Source organism: Podarcis filfolensis (assembly GCF_964270895.1).
Source record: "Podarcis filfolensis genome assembly, chromosome: 1".
In the NCBI taxonomy this organism is placed as follows: domain Eukaryota; kingdom Metazoa; phylum Chordata; class Lepidosauria; order Squamata; family Lacertidae; genus Podarcis; species Podarcis filfolensis.
This window is the reverse complement of record NC_139604.1, coordinates 59399115-59420550: the sequence shown is the minus strand read 5'-3', so window position 1 is coordinate 59420550 and position 21436 is coordinate 59399115. Positions and strand designations below refer to the sequence as shown.

Genomic DNA, 21436 nt, shown 5'->3' with positions numbered 1-21436 from the left:
TGAATCAGGAGTGGTTATGCAAGCTCTGGACTGGTGTCCGAATGCAGTGCTGGATTAGATGAGGGCCAATAAACTGTTTAAATCCTGGAAAAATAGAAGCTCTTTGAGAGGGTGATTCCCATGTCTGGAAGGTAGGCAAGCTACCCATTCTGGACAGGGTCGCACTTCCTCTGGAAGTGCAGATGTGTAAGCTTGGGTACTCTTGGGTACATTCCTGTCACTAGAAGCCAAAGTGTGGTTGGTCAGCTACAACCTTTCCTGGACAGGAACAGCCTAACCACTGTAGTTCATGCACTGGGGCTGGTTTACTGCAATGTGCTCTTTGGATGTCTGTTCTTTGGGAGCTCCAGCTGCTGCAGAAAGTGGCGGCCAGACTGCTGATGGGGACACATGGCTGTCGACATGTGGCATCACCATTATAACATCTGCAGTGGCTGCCCATCCACTACTGAGCCAGGTTCCGGGCCCTTGTATTAATTTATCTTAGGTTCAAAATACCTTAGGGGCTGCCTGAACACTTCTTCCCCTGCTTGATCACTGAGATCATCCATAGGAGCGTCGCTGGTTGTTCCACAAGCTGGTGAAACTCCTTGAACATCCACATGAAACTTTCATTGGCCCAGCCCTGTAGAATATAGATTCAGTAGGCATCTTCTGCATTAACCTTTAAACATTTGCCGAAGACTTTTCTTCTGCCAGGCCTATACAATTAAGAAAAACATTTTTTGTAATAGCTAGTGATCTGTGTTTTTTAATTGTGTATATATAATTGTTGTAAACCACCTTTGATCCTTTTAAAATGATGGTATACAAGTATTTTTTATGAATAAATATGCCTATAAACAGTTCAACCCAATGTTTGTTTACTCAGAAGTCAGTCACTTTTAAGAGCACACCTTTCTCATTTTGTCCAGATCCTAAGAATCCAAAAGGAGCTCAAGAAGCTTGGGATCTGCTTTTCACCACCAGCTTCAGAAAATAGCCACGAAATGGGCAACTTGAGTAGTGATGCAGTTGTTTCTGATGAGTATCCAGGCAAACTGAAGTTCTCGCTTCTCTACAACAAAGAGCAGCTGGAGCTCCTCTTGACCGTCACAGGAGCCCTGGGCCTACCCACCCAACAGTGCACCAACACCTTTGTCAAGGTTAGGCTGCTGAGCTGGGCTTCCTCCCAGTCTCCTGATCTCCAGTATATTGTCCACGAATGGCAGACCCACGTGGCAAAGAACTCCAGCAGCCCAGACTTTGGAGATCAGTTTACTTGTACCCTGCAGGAGGCCGAACTGACAAGAAGCAGCATCAAGTTACAGGTGAGAGCGATAGTGGGTAGTCTTCTATAGTTTTACATAAGGGCGCATTTACAGAAGAGCTTCCCGCATTCCTGGTTCAGTGTTTTAGCACTAAAGTTCTGTTCCCAGAAAAAAGCAGGCCAGATGATATGGGTGAGTCCCATGCTAGTCTGTCTCAGTGGATGGTAATGTCTTGGCGAGCCTGGTTGTTGCTGCAGTGCAAGCAGGTGGGGGCTCGGGTGAATTAGTGGCACGTGGCTTCAAGGGAGTGGATATGCCCCAGAATATTAAGGATGTCAGCATGGATAGCTCAGTTGGTTAGAGCATGGTGCTAATAATGCCAAGGCAAGGTTGCAGGTTCAATCCCAGTATGAGACAGCTGCATATTCCTGCATTGCAAGGGGTTGGACTAGATGATCCTCGGGATCCCTTCTATGCTTCTGTTATGCTGATTCCTCTCCTCGGTAGCCCAGAGACCTGCTTCACCCAAGGTTCCTCTCTTCCATTCCTCTTCCCCACATTTTTTTTAAATAGACTTTTAAAATATTTTCTAATAAGAATTTTTATTAATTTTTCAATTACAATCCAATAATAGCCTCATTATAACAATACCAAATTATAATACAATTTCTAATACCATTCATTCAAATACAGTGGTACCTCGGTTTAAGAACAGCCCTGTTTACAAACAATTCGGTTTACAAACTCCGCAAAACCAGAAGTAATGTCCTGGTTTGTGAACTTTACCTTGGTCTAAGAATGGAATCTGAACGGTGGAAGGGCACCGGTGGCAGGAGGCTTCACTAGGGAAAGCGTGCCTTGGTTTAAGAACGGACGTCCGGAACGGATTAAGTTCGTAAACCAAGGTACCACTGTACTAAATTATATAATTTAGGTGGCCCCCTGCATGCTAGATTTGATGGTTTGATTATTTTCTTTATTTCTGCATTCCAAAATCTTACTAATTTCAATTACATTCCAGTCAAAATAAGTATCCCTTATACAACAACTGCAATATGAATAACTTCCATTCGTGCTGACACATTAGATGATTTAGAGAACTACAAGTGAGGCACTCAAGCTATATCCTTGTTCTTCCTGGTTGGCAATTATTCTGTCCGTGGTGTTTCTTCCTGTCCTTGTGAAATGTTATGTCGGTTTCCCCCCGATTATTGCTGTTGCTGTTTTCCAGTGTACATATAACATGAAAAACAGTTATAAGAAATATTATTTAAAGGTGGAAAAAACAAAACAAATAAGAGGCATGTAACATAGGTTCATCTGTATTTAAGGTGAGTAACCAAGTCCAGTCCCAAGAGAGAGAGATGAAAATGGAGGTTGTTCTCATATAAATAAAGTATACTGAAGTCAAATGTAATTCCAAATCTCCCAGGCTTGTAATGATGGCTGCCTCGCAAATGTTGGTCTTGCTGTATGTGTGTGTAAGAATACGCCATATCATGTGGAAAGCACCTGGAAGTTACAATCTCAAGTCACATCTACATGCAGTAAAGTCCAATGTGAGATTCTGAGCCATTTTCTTTGAGCTGCAATAGACAGTTGAGCTGCCAAAATCATGTATAGGTCCTCCCCACACATTTGAGAGGTGCCATCACTCCTAGCTGAGGGAAAGACACAGTTCCCAGCCTGGACTGCAAAGGGACTTGCAGGGGTGTAATGGTGAGGAAGAGGAGGTGGTACTGAACTCTTCTGCCGGCTCCTGATTCCTCACTGCAAATGTCCCCCCCCCCCCGCAAGGCTCCAAAAATGGAAGTGAGCCTATCTGAAGAGGAAGGGGAGGCCTGAGGGCAGTTGCAAGGGGAAAGCAGCGGCTGCAGGTGGGGCTGAGCACTCTTCCCTCCCCCTACGCCCTGCAATCTTTGTTATCTTGTGAAGTGTGGATTGGCTGGGGTATACAGTGGTTCCTTGGTTCTCAAACTTAATCCGTTAATGGAAGTCCGTTCCAAAACCAAGGCACACTTTCCCATAGAAAGTAATGCAAAATGGATTAATTCATTCCAGACTTCTAAAAACAACCCCTAAAACAGCAATTCAACATGATTTTTACTGTCTAACAAGACCATTGATCCATGAAATGAAAGCAATAATCAATGTACTGTACTATAAAATAAATAAGACAGTATTGTAGATGATAAAAATTAGCATTAATATTTTTTCTTACCTGCACTGCTGATAGTCATTGTTTGGGTGGGGGGTGGGGGGCTTTTATCCATTTCCACGGTCACACAATCAATCAGTAGCTGAACTGGGTTCCACACAGTCACAAAAACAAATTAACCAAAAAAGCCTCAAAAACGCAAAGTAAATAGCAAAAACAAATGCACCAAACTTAATCCGTTCCAGAAGTCCGTTTGACTTCCAAAATGTTTGAAAACCAAGGCGCAGCTTCTGATTGGTGCATGCGCCCCAGAAACAATAGCCAACAGCTGCATCGGACGTTCGGTTTCCGAAAAATGTTCGAAAACTGGAACACTTACTTCCGGGTTTTTGACATTTGGAAACCAATGCGTTTGAAAACCAACATACCACTGTAGTTCATTGGGAATCTGATATAAGACACACACACACAGAAAGCTCCAGGTTGGTAGGCTTTCCCGATACATACAGATGCTAAGCATCACCGTTGCCCTAACACCAACTAACTAAGACTGAGACTTGCAAGCTGAAGTTTTATGGCATTTCATACCTGAAGTGGCTGTTCTCAAAATGAGGCAAGAAATCGCCTCAAATAAACACAGGGCTCTAGTCATGTGGTTTGAGGGGTGGGGTGGGGCAGAAAACCCTTTCAAAGCATGTAACGATATAATTTCAAATTGTAAATAAAAAACTAGGTGCATCATAGATCTGAACTGCTGATCTTTCAGCTGCCTATGGAGCAATGCCTCCACCTTGTGGAAATCTCCAATAAATGCATGTCTTTCCTGCAACCATGAGGTACATGCGGTTGCCCTCTGTTCCACTTTGTTCAATTTCCTTTTGCTTGGCTTGACACATGGTGCCCCATTACTGCTATTTGTGCATTTCCTGTCAGCGTATGTTTCCTTTTTTCTCAATATATTGGGCTCTTTAGCAAACTTTTTTAAAAAAAATATCCTCCCCCAAGCTTCTCAGGCTGCTTGGTGGAGGTTTATACCTACATTTTATCTTGCATGTAGGGGAAACTGTTTTTGTGAGCTACACAAAAAAGCAAATGGATAAAATTTTGACGTGTTTGTTGATGAGGTGAATGAAATAGTGCTTTTATCAAGAAAGGGAGGCGGCAATTGAACAAATCAGATAATGGGAAAAGCAACAGCATGGGACTTGTGTTATAAGGAATATGGTGGGGTGTCAGTTCAAATAAGTGTAAAATAATTATGAAGGTTATTTCCCAGAAAATCAGTGTGGGGTGGCTGTATTGTTGTACTGTGGCCTGGAAAACCAGGGTTCAAATCCAGGCCATAATTAATTAATGGAGTGCAAACTTTTGCACTTGCCCTTCCCTCCCAGTACTAACCAAGAAGGAATACAGAATGAAAAGCAAAATATTCATGTGGAAATCACATTAATAACACCTGAACTGAGAAACAGCATCTAGGATCAACTTACGTGATGCAGGAAAATGTTCCTTAAGCAATTTGCGTGAGCAGAGTAAGGCCTGGAATTTCAACACCGTGTGTCATATCTGAGTGGAAATTCCCCTGAGGTCTTATGACCTTTGCAGGAAATATTGGGCTGTATTCAACTACGGTAACTCAGGCTTCCTCAACCTCGGCCCTCCAGATGTTTTTGGCCTACAACTCCCATGATCCCTAGCTAGCAGGACCAGTGGTCAGGGATGATGGGAACTGTAGTCTCAAAACATCTGGAGGGCCGAGGTGGAGGAAGCCTGAACTGTTTCTCAGAGTACACTCGGTTAGTCATGTCCACTAATTTTAATGGGTCTACTCTGAGTAAAGATTAATTGACTATGACCTACTGATTTGTCTTTTCAAACTTCATATACTATGGTGGTCTATGTGTAGAAATCTTCAGTTTAAATATCACCTCACTTTTGGGCTCTTTGTGTGGCTTTAAGCAAACCACTATCTCTCTTCAGTCCACCATCCATAGGGATAATACCGCTGGCCTAATTTATAGGGCCATTAGTATATCATCATCATCATCATCATTTCTATGCATATATATATATATATATGAATTGCAGGGATAAATGCATGTGAAGCATTTCAGGAATAAACACCATAAATCAATACAGATTATTACTGTTATTGTTATTATTTTATGATGTCAATTATTCCATAGGTTAAACACTTTGACAGATATTCCCGGCATATGCCTCTGGGGGAAGTGAGAATAGCTCTGAATGCACTTAATACTTCCAGAAAGATTGAATTCTGTGAAGAATTACAGAAGGCGACAAAGGTAGCTGTGGGTTTTCTTCATTACTTTGGGAGAATTCTCAAAATCCTACATTAATTTTTTTATTACAAAATAAAAATTCCAGGTTATTGACACAGAAGGTGAGATCAAGAGTAGTGCAAGCAGCCACTTGCTCATGGAATGGGGCATCTACTTCTCTTTCTCACCCCTGCAGCCTTCAATTCTCCCACAAAATCTCCTCCCAAGTGTTGAGGGAACACTCCAGAAATGATTTTGAGGGTGCCTGGTGAGGAGGGGTTAGAGGGGAGTGGAAAAAGAGAAATAGTAAGCCCCTTTGTGCAAGTGGATTTCTGTCACACAAGCAGACTGCCACAAAGAGAGATCACCCAGAAAATTCTCAAAATTACGAAGACATGATTCATGCATTATCAGAGCTGCAGAGTTCCTATTTATAGATGGGATGCTTATAAATTTGCAGATGACACAAAGCTGGAAGGAATAGCTAACACCATAAAAGACAGAATTAAGATTTAATGTAATTTTGGCAAACTAGAAAACCAGGTTGAAACCAACAATATGAAATGTAAAAGACAACAGGCCCGAGGGATTTCAATATCCATGCTGAATCTTACCAAATCAAATAAACAAGAAATTAACTATTCTGTTGTAAGGAAAACAAGCAAAAGTACAATGACAAAAATTAAGCCCGTTAACCAAATACCTGGGTAGAACACAAACATGCACACAATACATTTGAACAGATTAAACAACCAACGGCCTTAGTAATAGTTCCCACCCTGTTTTTCACTTAGAGCAGCCCACTCTGTGCCAAGTAGACTTTCACTCTGTGGCTTTTGAACAACTTAATACCTTTCACTGCCATGAATTGTTGCCCACAAGCATCTACAGGAAGAAACTGCCACCCCTTGTCCATAGAAGCAACAGAGTAAGAAACAGTCGGAAAATAAAAAGTGGGTGGCAATAAGCCATAGCTGATTTCTCTCTTCCCCATTCCAATCCTAAGGCCTCATTCCTGGGCCTCAAGGTTGGTAAGGCTGAAGGAGAATTGCAAGTGGATTTGCTGGCCTTCCCCTCCAGCGTTTCCCTTACATCTTTTCACAGGACACAGTCGGAGAAGTTCTTGTGTCACTGAAGTGCCTTCCAATCTCTCAGAAGATAGAGGTTGGGCTACTGAAAGTGAAAACTGCCTTCTTGTACAACAGTCCAGAGAAACGTAAATATATCTGTTTTCTTGTTCTTTGCCTGATGTTTGGGTGCTGCCTCCTTCTGACCTGCTGTCCCACCTGGAAAGAGGTGACTCACAAGAGAGGTGTATTCTTGAATATGTTGATAAAAACTGACCCAGAGATGTAGAGTCTTGGTATCATTAGAGCCAGATTAAAGTTCTACAGACACTGTAGCAGTAATAGTTGAAGGTGGAGAGTGTCTTGGGAATTGATCATTTTCTCCTCACCCCATGCATTAAAAGCATAAAGTCAATCTTGAAATCCCAGCTCAATATCTCTGTCCCCTTGAAGTTGTTTCAGGCTGTAGTGGTCCAAAGGTGTGACTGAAGAGAATGGATGTAGCATAGTGCTGAAAGGCAATAGAGCACAAAAACTGAGATAGGTGGGCTGGAGAAATGACCAAATAATAATAATTGAAGGGAGTAGGGGAACTATATAGGGACCTGGACCCTTATCTTCTGATAAATGGAAGTCCAGCTTTGATCTCTGTCACCAGCAGATACAAAACTGCAAGGCTTTTCCATACAAGGATGAGGACTAGGCTTGCTTTTTTTGTTTTACTGGAATATGAGTTTCATGTTTATCTAAATTTCCAAAAGATCTCTAGAACTAGGGCTACCATACATCCGGATTTTCCTGGACATTACTGGGATTTCAAAGGTGGGGTGAATTTCCGAAAAGTGACACTTTGCCCTTTCGGGTTTTCCTTAAAAAAAAAGCTCAATAATTTTGGGGTCTTCCTAAAAGAAAGCTTTCAAGGTATCCTGGTTTTTTACTTTTTGAAATATGGCAACCCTACTAGAACCCTTGTTCTATATTCTGTAGTTGCTTTCTTGCGACCCAGTTAGAGATTAATATGCATATCCAGTTTGCTCCAGAGTATGTTGTTCTTAGTGCTTCTGAAGCCTTAGCTTATATCTCATTTGGAGTGTTAGATTCTTCCTCCTTTTGCCTCTCCTGTATGGCTGTGTCACAGATATCTGTAGTCCTTCATCTCACAGAGCTAGAAGGTACTGCTGTTTCCAATAATCATCAAATTCCTCCCTCTCAGCCTCAATGCAAGGAAAAGAGAAATTATTAAATCTCTGCCCAATTCAGAGGAATAGTTATGATCTTGGGACAATAACTCCAGGATTGACAGAGACTCTGGTGTTCATGTTGCCACTCCTTCTGATGCTCTTTCTGTTCCAGGTATCTATGCAAGGATTGATGTCTTCTGCAATCTCCATAAGCAGAAGCATCAGAAATCCAAGCCCAAGACCCTCACATCAATTACTGTCTTCAATGAAACGTTCCTGTTCCACCTGCCTCAGCCTATAGTTTGGGATTGTGCTCTCCTCATTTCCATTTATGAGCTGCGTCCCAGAAGCAAGCAGCTTGTAGGACAGGCTGTGCTGGGGAAACGAGGACCCAACGATATGAATGACCACTGGCATCGCATGGCACAGTCCATCCAGCACCCTGTAGCTAAGTGGCACCCTTTGCTCATTTAAAAGGAGGATTTTGCAGTTATGTGGATGTGCCCAAACTTTCCTCCTTAACACTAGGAGCTACTGCAGCATCCAAGCAAGCCCTCTTAAGCAGAGATGAATAATGACAGGCAGAGTTTGGTCAGAGCAGCAGTAGTAGAGGCCGCGTGGCTTCTTTCATGCAAAACTTATCTCTTTTCATTCTCACAGGTGTTTCCATTGAAGAAAAGGATTTCCCCCATCACTGCTACTGTGCCATTGTACTTTATAGCAAACAAGGATACTGGGCTGAGGGGCATAGATGGAAATCAAAGAAACTGTTGTGGGCACCAAAAAAATACCCATTTCACAGAAGAAAAACTGGCAATGTTCAGAACCCAGCCCCCACAAAAAAACAGAGCAAACAGCCACATGTGCCCTATGACACTAAGAAAAAAGCAGGCAACTCTCCTGCCAAACAAACAAGCAAAAAGCCAAAATAACTGTGTATTTTTTATTGGTGCCAAAGGTGGGTGTTCTGAGGGCTCCATTTGTGCTCACGGGCACTGCATTGGGGAACCTAATGGCAGCATGGTGTGGCTGCAACTGGGGCTTAAACACACTAAGAAAACACAGACACCCCCTTGCCATTAAAATAGTCAAGGGAAGAATTGGACACGGAGAGGAAGAGGAATGGGATGCCTAGGATTGCATAGGAAACCTGTGTCCCTTCTCCATTTGGAACTCAAGTTCTTTTGCCACATTTTCTGCCAGTTGGCCTACAGCTGGGAAGAGCCTATAGCTCAGTGTCAGAGGACACACTTCGTGTGCAGAAAATCCCATATAGGATCCCTGACATTTCCAGTTAAAAAGATCACAGCTAACATATGTGGGGAAGACCTCTGCATGAGGGCCTGCATAGTTGCCAGCATAGTAGTGAAGGGAGAGCTGTGGCTCAGGGGTAGACAGCTCCAACTCCCTGGCAACTCCAAGTCAGGCTCCCGTCTGAAAACTCTGAAGCTGCTGCCAGTTAGTGTAGACAATGCTGGGCTTGGTAGGAAGCAGCTGCCTGTGTTCCTGACAGTTCCTGTGTTCCTGAACAGCCCTGACACTTCCGGGTATAGGGCAGTATATAAATTCAAGAAATAATGATAATATAAGGGAGCATCTAATACAGATGAAAGCAAAGCTAAAGACACTTTTTTCATCACTCGTGATGAAAACCCACTGTGTGCCCACCCCACGCTGCCTCTACACTTCCAGTTCATGCTAGCAGATTGACCAGCTCCCAATGGGTTCCAGAGTCCGTTCAACTTGTGGGTACTGAGATTTAAACCCCTACATACTTTAGTGGGCAGATGTTTGTTTGACTGTCTTCCTCCCTAGTGGTCTGCTCAGTCACTGTGATGTTAATATGAACTGGGGTGCCCTAGTCATTCAAAGTAAGTGATGACCGGAGAGAGTCTTTTTGCTTCTGGTACGCCACCTCTGCAGTGTTCTCAGGGATGCTTGCAAAGCGCCTGTGTTTATATCATTTCAGTGCCAGACAAAGAGCTTTTAAATGTTCCCACGCTTGATTCTCTCTCTCTTTCTCTCTCTCTCTCTCTTTCTCCCCCCCCCCCCCAGCACATCCGTATATATCTATCTGTGGTTGTCTGCTGAGTTTTCATTATTAAGATGTGCCATTTTACTGTGCTTTTTCATGTTTGGATGGAAATGGTTTTTGTATTCTTTTTATTATTATTATTAAAGGTTTTCTTGATTTACAAAAGTGTGTGCAATGTCTCTCTCTCATATTTTTTCCCCCATGTAACATTTTAACAAGTCAGTTTCATTTGCTGAGACATTAGGAAGAAAAGGGGAAAAGAGGTGGAGGGGGGAGAGATGGGTGGGGGTGGGGTCAGGTGGCAATGTTTCTATTTTACTTACTATATGTAGGATTTGGTGTCAGCATTGCTTGTGCAGGTTCTTTGCTGTTCACTTGTGTTCCTTTGGTGGTGAGAGAGTTTGGGGTTGGCCTAGGGTGTGGATATTCATTTGTGGTTGGCTGTGGTGGTCTTTATTTTCATGTGTGAGTGGGGTGGGTGGGTGTTTTGGATCAGGTTAGCCATATTGATTTGTATGCTGTTGGTGGGTTTTTGTTATTGACTTGTTGGGCTGTGTATGGGATAAAGGGGAGCCATACCGGGGTGAAGGTGTCTTCTTCTATTTGTCCTCGTGTCAGTTTCAGTTGGTTTTTGTATTCTTGTTTTGCTTTTATTGTATTATTACTGTTGCTGTGCCCTGCCCTCAGAGCCTTTGTTGCTGAATGGGGTGTTTTAAATAAATAAATAAACAAATAAATGATGATGAAGAAGAAGATAGAAGCCATGTCAATTTTAATAAGCAGCACCCATTTGAGATAGAATGTCAGTCAACCTCATTTGGATTCTGAATGAGTGCAGAATATGTAACAGCCGCTGACTTCTATTGCAAATACCTATCCCAGATATAATTGTTGACTTTTCAACTGGGCCCTAAAGCCTGTATGCTTAATAATAATAATAATAATAATAATAATAATAATAATAATAATTTTATACTGCCCTTCATCCAAAGATCACAGGGCGGTTTACAACATAAAAACTTAAAATGAGAACACAAAATAGATCACAAAGCAAAAACAAGCACAAACTAATAACCCTCCTCCCGCAAACACATTTAAAAGGCCACAGAATGTTAATCAGCCAATATTGAATAAAATATTGTGGGGGGGGGGGGAGATAAACCCTGCTCCGCATAATCAATCATGTGACACAGCACACACACCATTTTAATGGGAATTCCCCTCAACTGTGGGGGGCCCCTCAAATATTTTATGGGGGGGGCAAAGGGACCTTGGCCCCTAGGAGTTGGCTCCTAGGCCCCTAGATGCTATTTGTGCACATTACAACAGTACAGTAATCTAAAAGATTACATTTTTCCATGCAGATTTGGGAGAAAGAGGAATTGGAGATTAGATTAAGTCTCCACTACCAAAGTGATGAGCCACAGGATTTGAACCTCTTGTCCCTTTGCCATTATGTACCTTGTAGTCCGTTCCCTTCTCCCATTGCTTTTCAATAACTGGAATTTGCCTTTTCTCTCTCTCTCTTTTAATTGTTTTGATTTTGTGTTAAAAAAACAAAAAGCATGCAAATGAAAGTTAAAGGACAAAATACAAACTTGCTTGAGGTTCCTATGGCTGGTGCACTTTAGTGTTTACCCTGGGGGTGGTGAGCATTGCTAGATTGTAATGGGGGATTGTTACGGTAAAATCTGGGTGCGAGGCTGCTCTGCCACCCAGCTCGTCGGACTAAGTCCGCAGGTCCCTGAGGAGGAAAAAGAGCTCAGCCGGAGACAGGAGCAAGCTGCAGAAGATCCAAGTTTATTGCCAGGTTCAAGGCGAGATTGAACAGTGAGAAAGGGGTGACATGAACTTTTAAAACTTCCCTCCATGTCCCAGAATACAGTGCAAAATACATCCCAATTACATCATGAATACATTAAGGCGAGGTTGGGTTACACAGATTACATATGGAGGAGGGAGGGGGAATATGCAGAGCTGGAGATATGCACTGATAAGTACATCCTGAGTACCGGTGATGAGAAGACAATGGTCCATGTATGCATAGTCTGCCACCTGGCATTGCCCGAGGAAAGGCTTGGCAGAGTGATTTGACAGGATTAGGGTCTTGACACCTTGCTTGAGGGATTATGGAGGACAGGGGAGGTGTCATGGAGTCCTAGAGAAATTGAGCAAATTGGCACGTTGATTTTCTATGAATTTTATAGATTTTAGTCCCTTTTGACATTGACAATTGGACTCGGAAATAAATGAATATATTGTAGCGAAGAAGAAGGTGAAGAAGACATGCCCCCCCCTCCGTATCAGGGATATTACGCTACGTTAAATGCTGTGTGGAATCTCAGGAACAGATCTGCTTCCCGCTGAATGTGGAAGCTAAATGTCCTAGTGTGCCTATCAGGGATCTTTTGCTTAGCCATTCAAGAAGTTAAAAATAAACATGCAGTATTTGAATTCAGACTTTTGTGACCCTGGGGCAGGCTAAATGTGGAAGTACAGCATAAGTGAATGAACGGTAAGGAGGCTGATCTCTGAGTTATGTGAACTCCTTGCCCTGCTGCTGCTTTGCCAGAAGCGAAGAGAAAACTGAATGGCTAAGTAAAAAGAAATTGCTGTGTGACCGCTGATCCTCCATAGTAAATGTGTAAGCATGTCAGCAAACCCCTGGTTTACTGATCTGATTGCTTTTAACATAAAGCCAACTGACACACATATATATCCCCCTTTCACAAGAAAAACTGCTATGAATTTTCTGGCACCTTCCACTGTGTGATTTTGTATCCTCTCAGACTCTTCTACTACTCAGGTTAGGGGTGCCCAAAGTGGTGCCCTTTAGATCATCTTGGAATATAACCCCCCTCAGCCTCAGCTGGCAAGGCTGTTGGTTGGTGGTAATGAGTTGTAGCCCAGCAATATCTCTACCCCTGCCTTAGTTAATCCTTTTTATTTCTCCTGTAGAATGTGGGGTGGCTCACTTTCTTGAGCTATCTGGAGCTGGCTAATTTGAAGGTCCTCTGACGTGGTGCTTAATCTTGTTTGCTCTGATTCCTTGCATTATGCACTACACTGTGGACAGGATTATGGGGTATGTGTGTTGTGGTAAGCAATCTTCCCTGGGGCCTGGCAGAGCTGGACTTGGAAGGCTTTGGTGCCCTCCTGAACGTACAATTTAATAAAATCATTGTGGGGTGGAAATGAGAAACGGGATCTTCATACTGGATGTTAATCACTGCCGCTTGAGTGAAGTCAGTAGGTGAGGATTCTTACATCAATATACTCTTCCTGCATCATTTATTGCAGTAAATGGGTAGTTTTCTATTCATGTTTGCTTCCTAGGGGAAAGGAACTAGGAACAGAATATCAAAACCATTAACACTCCCATTATGAAACCTTTAATTCATGCTACAGCTCTGCTGGCGACTAAACTGTTAAGGTGGACTTGAGTATCCAGTGGTATATGTACAAAGAACTCTGAGGATATTGAATCCTTCTAGAGATAAATATGGTAATTCCATGATGCTGTGTAGGATGACTGCCTTCAAATAGTGGACCATTAGTATGGTGTGCTGGTCTGATTGTCCCAGAACAGTATGTTCTTGACTGAGAATCATGGAGCATGTATAAACCCTGGCAGTGCCTTCCATTTTGCTTCACCTTGTGCCTTCATTATAACTTGCACTGGAGTGCTGAAGGGGCAGAATTTTAACTCAATATTCAGCCCTGTTCGTTCATGTAACGGCTGTGGGATCCCTTATTATATTTGTTGTCCTCTAGTATAGCACCCTGAAGACCACTAGTGAAATCAACAGGAAGTCTTTAGGCACCTTAAGATGGCTTGCTTGCTTCCAGACAGCCTGTTTCTTGAGCATTCATCCTAATTTATTTGCAAGGATGACAGAGCAATTGTTGTCCCATACTTTCTAGTGCATTTTCCCTTCAGTTTCCTTTCAGCAAAAAATATCCTTTTTGCCGGGAACCGGAGTTGCACCTACGTTCCAAATCAACTTCAATTATGCAGTCTGAATTTGCTGATATGTGACTGGATCCCACCTCCAAATCACAATAGTTTGGAAATGCCCATGGGCTTATATTGGCATAAGTGTTTGTGGGCTAGGGTCTACTTCATGATCAATTGTGTTTTGATCATTGTCCACAAAAGCTTATGCCAATATAAATTTGGTAGAGTTTCATTTCATTTCGCTTTTAATTTGTAAACCGCCTTGCTGTATTATTATACACAAGGCGGTTTACAAAGCTGAAGAAACAACAGAGATTATGCACCTTTTAACAAGGATGACCAGTGAACAGGGATTGTGGGAGTTCTAGTTCAGCAACATTTGGCAGGCCAAGAATTCCCCACACACCTGATGCAGACCTAGTGCCCTGATGGAGATGAAAATTGCCCTCTTCCGAGCTATTGGTTCAACCATGAGATGATATATCATGCAGATTAGCTGAGGAGAAGGCCCTGTGTGTGTGTACACACAAGTGTGTGTGTGGCTAACACCATTGCTGGCACTGGAAACAAACGTCAAATTCCTAAAGCACCCCCTAAGAAAAACTTCAGCCTATGTTCAAAGTGTTTGTTGTTGGGATTGTCCATTCTTTAAAGGATTCCCATGGGAAGGATACACACTGCATTTGGGTTTGCCTGGTTGGCATCATGGCAGTGGCATTAGGGTTAAACAGGTGCTGTTCTTGGAGAAATACAAATAGTGGGCTCTACTATGGGTGCCCCATGCATGCTTGCATTTCTCTTGCTGTTATGTTCTTATCTCACAGTGAAACAAGCCTTAGGGTTGATTCACACATGCACATACAGAGCTGTGGTAAGCCATGAAAAATGGGATGGCGTGGAGGCTGCCCTTTTTGGCAAGCTGCATCTGAAAAATGGTTCCCTGCACTCTTTAGGTGAATTTAATTCAGTGAGAAACCAAGTTAGAAATGGAAGCTGTTAATATCACAGTGCAGGGTAGGCTGATTGTTCTCTGTTTGCTGCTAGCCTCATGTCGTTTCTGAGAATTATTTCATAGAACTGGGTGTGGTTCTACACTCTTGGTGGGCTTCACTTTTGATTTACTTGTTTATGCTCGGGATGATGTCAAGAACATGGTGCGACATGTATTTCAGCTAAAAAAAAAAACCCAGCAGCATGAAGAACATAAAATCCAAGCGCACTTTTGTATTGTAGCCATTAAGGTTCCTGCCAAGTCTTGTTTCCTATGGTAACCGATTTCAAGGAATTTTCAGGCTCTTGTGTTGATGAACTTTAAACTATTTAGCTTCTCTCTGACATTAGGGAGCTTTCTCTCTGTATTCGGCCTTGCGTAGAGAACTGTGCTAAAGTGCAACTAAGTGTGCTCCTTAAATCATTCTGTGAAGGCTGGCAAGGCAAATGAAGTTTATTCAGTGTGCTATTTATGTGCTACGTTGGCCAGAATTGTATTGTGACACTGGATATAATCTCTTCAGCTTCTGGGGGAATGTAAACTCTGCCAGGCCTACCCACCCACTGGTCACACGTCCTTCTCGACTCAGGCATTAATAGTATGGCCTGAAGCCTCTCTTTATTTCTTACCTTCTGTGGCACGTGCTGTTCTGGAGCTGGGACACCGGACAAAATAGATGGTTCACTGCACGTCCCATTTTGCTTCTCACTTTGCTGGAAACCAACGCAAACCTATTGCCTCTCCTTACATGGCTGACAAAGAGAGCAAAACCATTATGGGTGCAATGCTCAGGGACTCGCAGTGTAGGTTGCAGGATGGCAACCTACACTGTAGGAAGCTGCCTGCTTTAGTTGTTTAGCGTAGGGCTTGCTAAGTCCCCGTTTGAGGGGGCTCCTCTGGCAAATTTCTATGTCCCACTCCCTGCTGATTTTGGCAGCAGACACAAAAATAAAATAGACACAGAGCTGGGGTGGGTGCTGCCCATTTCCCTGATGGGAATGCCAAGTACTCCTTTCCTAGTTGTTCAATTTGTCATTTGATAAGGAAAGATGGGGTGATAACCCACCTCTTCTGATCTGCATAGATAAGCTGTGGAGGGAGGGATCCATTCCTATGTGTGTACCGGTATCTTCCTGCAAGAGTGTGTCAGCGAGAGCAAATGTGAAGTGGTCACACCCACTACTGGCACATTCTCTCCCCCCTCCCCCCCCATGGTTCTTTGGCCAAGAAACGTTAGCCATCCCTGTATTACTGCCCTGCAAGACAAGGCATTGTGTTGAAATGAAATGAAATGTTGGACTGCCCTGCACTGTAGGCTTTTCACTCTCTTGCACAGTGCCACACTGAGTATCTTTTGTTCCGTTACAGAGGCAGGCTCAGGAACACCTGATCCTGGCACAATTGCATTTAGCTAGACCAGAGACACCATTGAATTGGCCGAAGAAGTCTGTATTCTCCCAAGCCCAAATTCAACCACTGGCTCTGTGATTTTGAAAGGGTTTGAACATAGTCTTGATTCTACCTGAAAGGCAATCGTTGGTAATGGCTTTGGCTAGACTCTATCTATCTATCTATCTATCTATCTATCTATCTATCTATCTATCTATGAGAAATCAGAATGCATGGAGAATAGAGCCCCAGCTCCCTAGAGCTCTACAGATTAAACACAAAAGAACTCATCCGGTCCTGTAATGTTGCTCTAGTTGCACAGATCTGTAAAACTCATCCCTGGGCTGTAGCAGCCCTGCCATGCACTGTGGACATTCTTATACCCCACCAAGGTTTTTTGTTTCCCAACTTGCTGTGCCCCAGGATGGGATGAAACAGGGCAGAATTCCTTACAAGCCTTTGCTACTTGCACACAGAAATCTGCCATGGCTGTGCAAGTTCCAGCTCAGAGGAGGCAAAAGTAACAGCAAAAGACAAAAGATATAAAGAGTGAGTATGTGTTGTGCATCCCAATTTGACACCCCCCCTTTCCACTTCTCCTTCCCACGCTCCTCGTGCTATTTATTCCCAACACTGACTTCACTTTGGCAGCAGGGCAAGTGAGCATGGATTGCATTTTGAATAGCAGGGGTAGTGTGCTGTAGCCTCAGAGCCAGGCTGTGCTGCCACTGGGCCTTGTGACAAAGCAGTTGGCATTGTGCATAGAAAGGAAGAGCAGCGATCTGGCAAAGCTTGCTGAAGAAATCTTTCCTCCTCCTCCTCCTCTCCCATCTCTGTGTCATGAGCTTCTTCACAAACACACCTCGAAAGAACTTGCCCAAAGGGAAAGAAAAGGGTCAGGGTGGAGGGAATGATTCCCTCCGCATCTTTAGTGCTGAAGTGATATTTATAGAAGCCCAGACACATCAAACTCATTAAAGATGGGGAGCTGGGTGGAGCCATTTTCTGTGCTTTAATATGGCTACCAGATTTGAGGGGAGCTACTAGGGTGGTCCCTGAAACATCGCCAAACAAGAGGAAATGCACCACCAAAAAAGAGGAGTTATTTGCACTTGCTAATTAAACATATAGATGCCAATTTAGAAATAATTTCTATAATTTCTATAGAAATGCAATACTTTTCAGTCTGCTGTCAAGTGTAACGTGAGCGGGAATTAAGACTTTTAGAAATGGTTGCATGGGGGAATTCTGGGTGAGAGCAGCAGGAAAAGCTGACTAGTTTCAGTTTTTTTGTATACTAATTTGGTAGCAGCTCATTGCTAAGTAAAGTTTGTTCCTCCTAACCCAGTCTCTGTGGTTCATTTGCAGGGCCAGCAAGGAGAGTCACAAAATGGCACACGTACTCTGGCCAGGGAAGAAGGGGTGAGTGAAGACCTAAATAGGGAACATGGGGTAGGGGATCAAATCAACCTCATCCGATGGCCGAAGTGAGAATCAAAGGCCCTCATGGGGGAGGAAAGAGGGACCACTGTGGATCATGCTGGTCTTGGACTGGCTAGCTCTTCAAATATAAGAGGATTGTCATGTTCAATAAGATGCTCCACTCATTCATTTTCATGCTGGCTGGGGGCTGATTATAATGGCAGCTGTATTTAACACTGAACAAGTCACAATCATGGGCCATCTGGGAAGTTTTAAATTCAAGCTTCATTCTGAGCATTAGGGAACCTCATACAGTGGTACCTCAAATTACAAATGCCTCAGGTTACAAACGCTTCAGGTTACAAACTCTGCTAACCTGGAAGAGTTACCTCGAGTTGAGAACTTTGCCCCAGCGGCAGCTAGAGGCCCCATTAGCGAAAGCATGCCTCTAGTTAAGAACAGTTTCAGGTTAAGAACGGACCTTCGGAACAAATTAAGTTCGTAACTAGAGGTAGCACTGTACTTAGTAGGTACAGTGTGCTCCGAGACAGATTTGAGGAAAACTTTAAATCCATTTCATGTCCAGGAAGCTCCTGCCTGCTGACGCACTTCTTAAGTCAGGGAGTTCAGGGAGCTCAGTGTTCAGCCAGCAACGTCTTGTGGTTTACAGTGGAAGGCAGGCTGTGAATTCCTGCCACAAGCAGTGAAGTCCATAGGCATTTGTTGCTTCAGAGGATGTAGGCAGAGGCAACACCAGGGAAGACAAGGACGATGGCAGGAAAAAACAACTGAATAACCCTGGTCCCATAGGGACACTGCGTTGTTTCTGGTACCAGATTTCAATGTGATTCTTTTATGATGAGACATCTTTTGTGAACAAATTTGAGAACCTCTTGGGCTTATTTAAGTGCGATAAAAGCATTATGAACATACATGCTCTGTGTGGTGGGAAGAAGTATTTCTGGATACATGGATTAATGCAATTTTCTAGGGAACATTGAATTTAATCTGAGAACATGATTATTCTGGGGAAACATTTAGCTACAGAATTGGGTGTTAGGTAGGTGAAGAATTAAGGGTCTACCCAGCCTGCAGTATGCCTGCCAAAGCACCGTGTAGGCTGGAAGACTTTAGATGCTCCTTACAGATTTGAGTGCAGGCACAGAGGCAGTAGCAAGTGTGCTGCTAGGGGTGTATGTATAACGGATCTTGGGTCAAAATAAAATTAAATGTGAAATGCAAAGCACTCATGCAGGGAGCACAGTACTGAGGCTTTTAAACCCTTAACATGTTTCTATATGCCTCTCTGCCCCAAAGTGCAGTGTGTCTATATGTTTTCTCCTGCATGGAAAATAGCAGCTGGAGACAGGGCAGGAACTAGTTTAAATCAGGAAAATCGTGAGGAAGGTTAAACCTCACTTTCTCCAGTACTTATTCTGCTTCCCCCACACACAAAATGCTTTTTTAGATGATCGATAGGAAGATCCTGATGGCTCTCCCACATTTCATCTACTTACATCCTTGGTTTGCCTTACTCCAGTTCAAGGTCATTTAATTTAGATGGCTGCAGGAGGCAATTTACTCTCTACTAACTGCAGTGGGGAAGGGAATTGACTTGTCTTCAGCCGGACAAAGGTCTGTTGAGCAAGCGAAGACCTTGTGCAGAGCTTACGCCAGGGGTAGGCAACCTAAGGCCTGTGGGCCAGATGTGGCCCAATCGCCTTCTCGATCTGGCCCACGGACAGTCCGGGAATCAGTGTGTTTTTACATGAGTAGAATGTGTCCTTATATTTAAAATGCATCTCTGGGTTATTTGTGGGGCATAGGAATTCGTTCCTTCCCCCGCCCCCAAATATAGTCCAGACCACCACATGGTCTGAAGGACGGTGGACCGGCCCACGGCTGAAAAAGGTTGCTGACCCCCGGCTTACGCTGACACGACTTGTTAGGTGAACTCCACCGTTTCAACAACTACCGTTATATTGATTCCTTATCTGTATTTTTGTTCAGCTAGCTGAGAAATTATTTCCCATGGCCCTTTCTTGTGATAAATCTTCTACTTTAAGAGGTTTTTGTTGTTATTGGTCTTGAATTATTGAGTTGATCACAGTATTCACATTTTGGGAAGTAATCTTTAATTTAGATGACAGTTCAATTTACTTTCCCTGAGTTCAAGGTAAATTTTCAGCAGCTGCTGTTGTGCTTCTTGTTGATTTGCAAAATTAAAGTATTGCCAAACAGCAAAGAAATCCGTACTCCCTGATTGCCCCTTGTCCAAATGTATTTGAAAAGTTATCGTTTTTCTGCAGAAGCCACGAACCAGAATTTGGCATACTTTTGCTCTGACATCACATTTTTGGTTGCTCTCCAAAATCATGCTACCACCAATCTGACTGCACTCAGCATGAATTCAACCATTCTTTCAGTAACAGATGTTCATTTTCCCCATCACAAACATTTTGTAGAGCCAATTTAGGAATATTTTATTTGTTCACCTAATTTTTGCAATTTATCACACTTTTCCTCCAAGGAACTCAAGGTGGTGTGCATAGTTTTCCTCCTCCCCATTTCTTCCTCACAACCACCCTGTGAGGTCATTTAGACTGAGAAACAGTGATTCGATTAAGGTCACCCAGTGAGCTTCCTAACACAGTGTAATATATCATGTGTTGTTGCTCATCTGAGGTTGTATTGTATTTATCTAATTTTAATGCCTGCTAAGGAACAAATTATTGCTATTATGTCCCGATACAAAAATTGAATTCTGTGGTTTTATATGTCATTTCCCCCAAACACTGAGGATAGTTTTTAAGAGTTGATTACTTGCTCAATTTATTTAAGGGCTTAAGGTAGAAAAGCCACAACTTCTATAAGGAGATGTTTTCCATTTGCTGCTTCAATTTGTGTCCAAGGCTCATCATTTATAAAAGGGGGGGGGGATCAGATTACTTACCTTTGCTTTGCCTATTTTTGTAGAACCCCTTTGCTTATTAACGTCTGTGTTGTTAATCTCACCAAACTAAGTAGAGGTAGCACCACTTATGCAAGTGTTGATGCAGCTAAATCCAGATGAGGCCTAGATGGCCAATCACCCTCAAGCGCCTTTTTATGTTTAAAACTCATCACCTTGTGAACTTCCTTGTTCATCAGACTTGAAAACAAATTGTGTTCCGTTCCTTTTGATTCAGGAAGAAGTCTATTATTAGAGTTTCCTCTCCCTTGCTGGGCTTGATAATTAGTACCACTTGCATTTGGAAACATGTTCCATTCTCACTGCAGTGTTCTTATATCTACATGTGCCTGCTCTAAGTGACATACAGCTAGATGACTCACTGTGTTGTTCAGGCAAAACTACTGGTGAGAGCAAACTGGATTCACTGCAACACCTGGGCCAGAGGAAGTTGCCTAGTGTGTGCAAGGAGCTAATGTAGAATGTGGCTAATATTAACCACTTCAGAGATAGTAGACTTGAGGTGGTAGCATTCTGGAGCGTATCCCTTGATTGCAGTTGCCAGGGGGTGGAGGAAGAGGGGCCACATCACTAAATGCTCTCCCATCTACAAAAATGTCCAACATGTAGCAAAACTATTATAGTAAATCTCAAAGGCTGCATTAAACCTTTCTATGACCTGCGAGCTGTTGACATGCAAAGCTTGTTTTTTTAAAAAGAGAGCATTAAAAATATGACGCCTGCCTCAAGGCT

At 43.0% G+C, this 21436-nt stretch overlaps 1 protein-coding gene across 2 annotated transcripts; it reads left to right on the top strand.

Moving 5' to 3' along the window:
* Positions 1–636: 636 nt before the first annotated feature.
* LOC310744581 (synaptotagmin-1-like) lies at positions 637–10045 on the top strand. 2 transcript variants are annotated; one of them, XM_083576119.1, is made up of 4 exons: positions 637–1310; positions 5595–5714; positions 6795–6906; positions 8111–10045. In XM_083576119.1, the coding sequence occupies exons 1-4, from the start codon at positions 990–992 to the stop codon at positions 8410–8412; spliced, it is 855 nt and encodes a 284-aa protein (XP_083432245.1). In that variant the 5' UTR covers positions 637–989; the 3' UTR covers positions 8413–10045. The 2 variants fall into 2 exon arrangements, with proteins under 2 accessions (XP_083432245.1, XP_083432246.1); XM_083576120.1 differs by lacking the exon at positions 5595–5714.
* The last annotated feature ends 11391 nt before the right edge of the window (positions 10046–21436 follow it).

Coding starts and splice junctions, on each gene's coding strand:
- LOC310744581 (XM_083576119.1), top strand. CDS start 990: ATGGGCAACTTGAGTAGTGATGCAGTTGTTTCTGATGAGTATCCAGGC. Junction 5,715..6,794: donor AATTACAGAAGGCGACAAAG/GTAGCTGTGGGT, acceptor ATCTTTTCACAG/GACACAGTCGGAGAAGTTCT. Junction 6,907..8,110: donor GTACAACAGTCCAGAGAAAC/GTAAATATATCT, acceptor TTTCTGTTCCAG/GTATCTATGCAAGGATTGAT.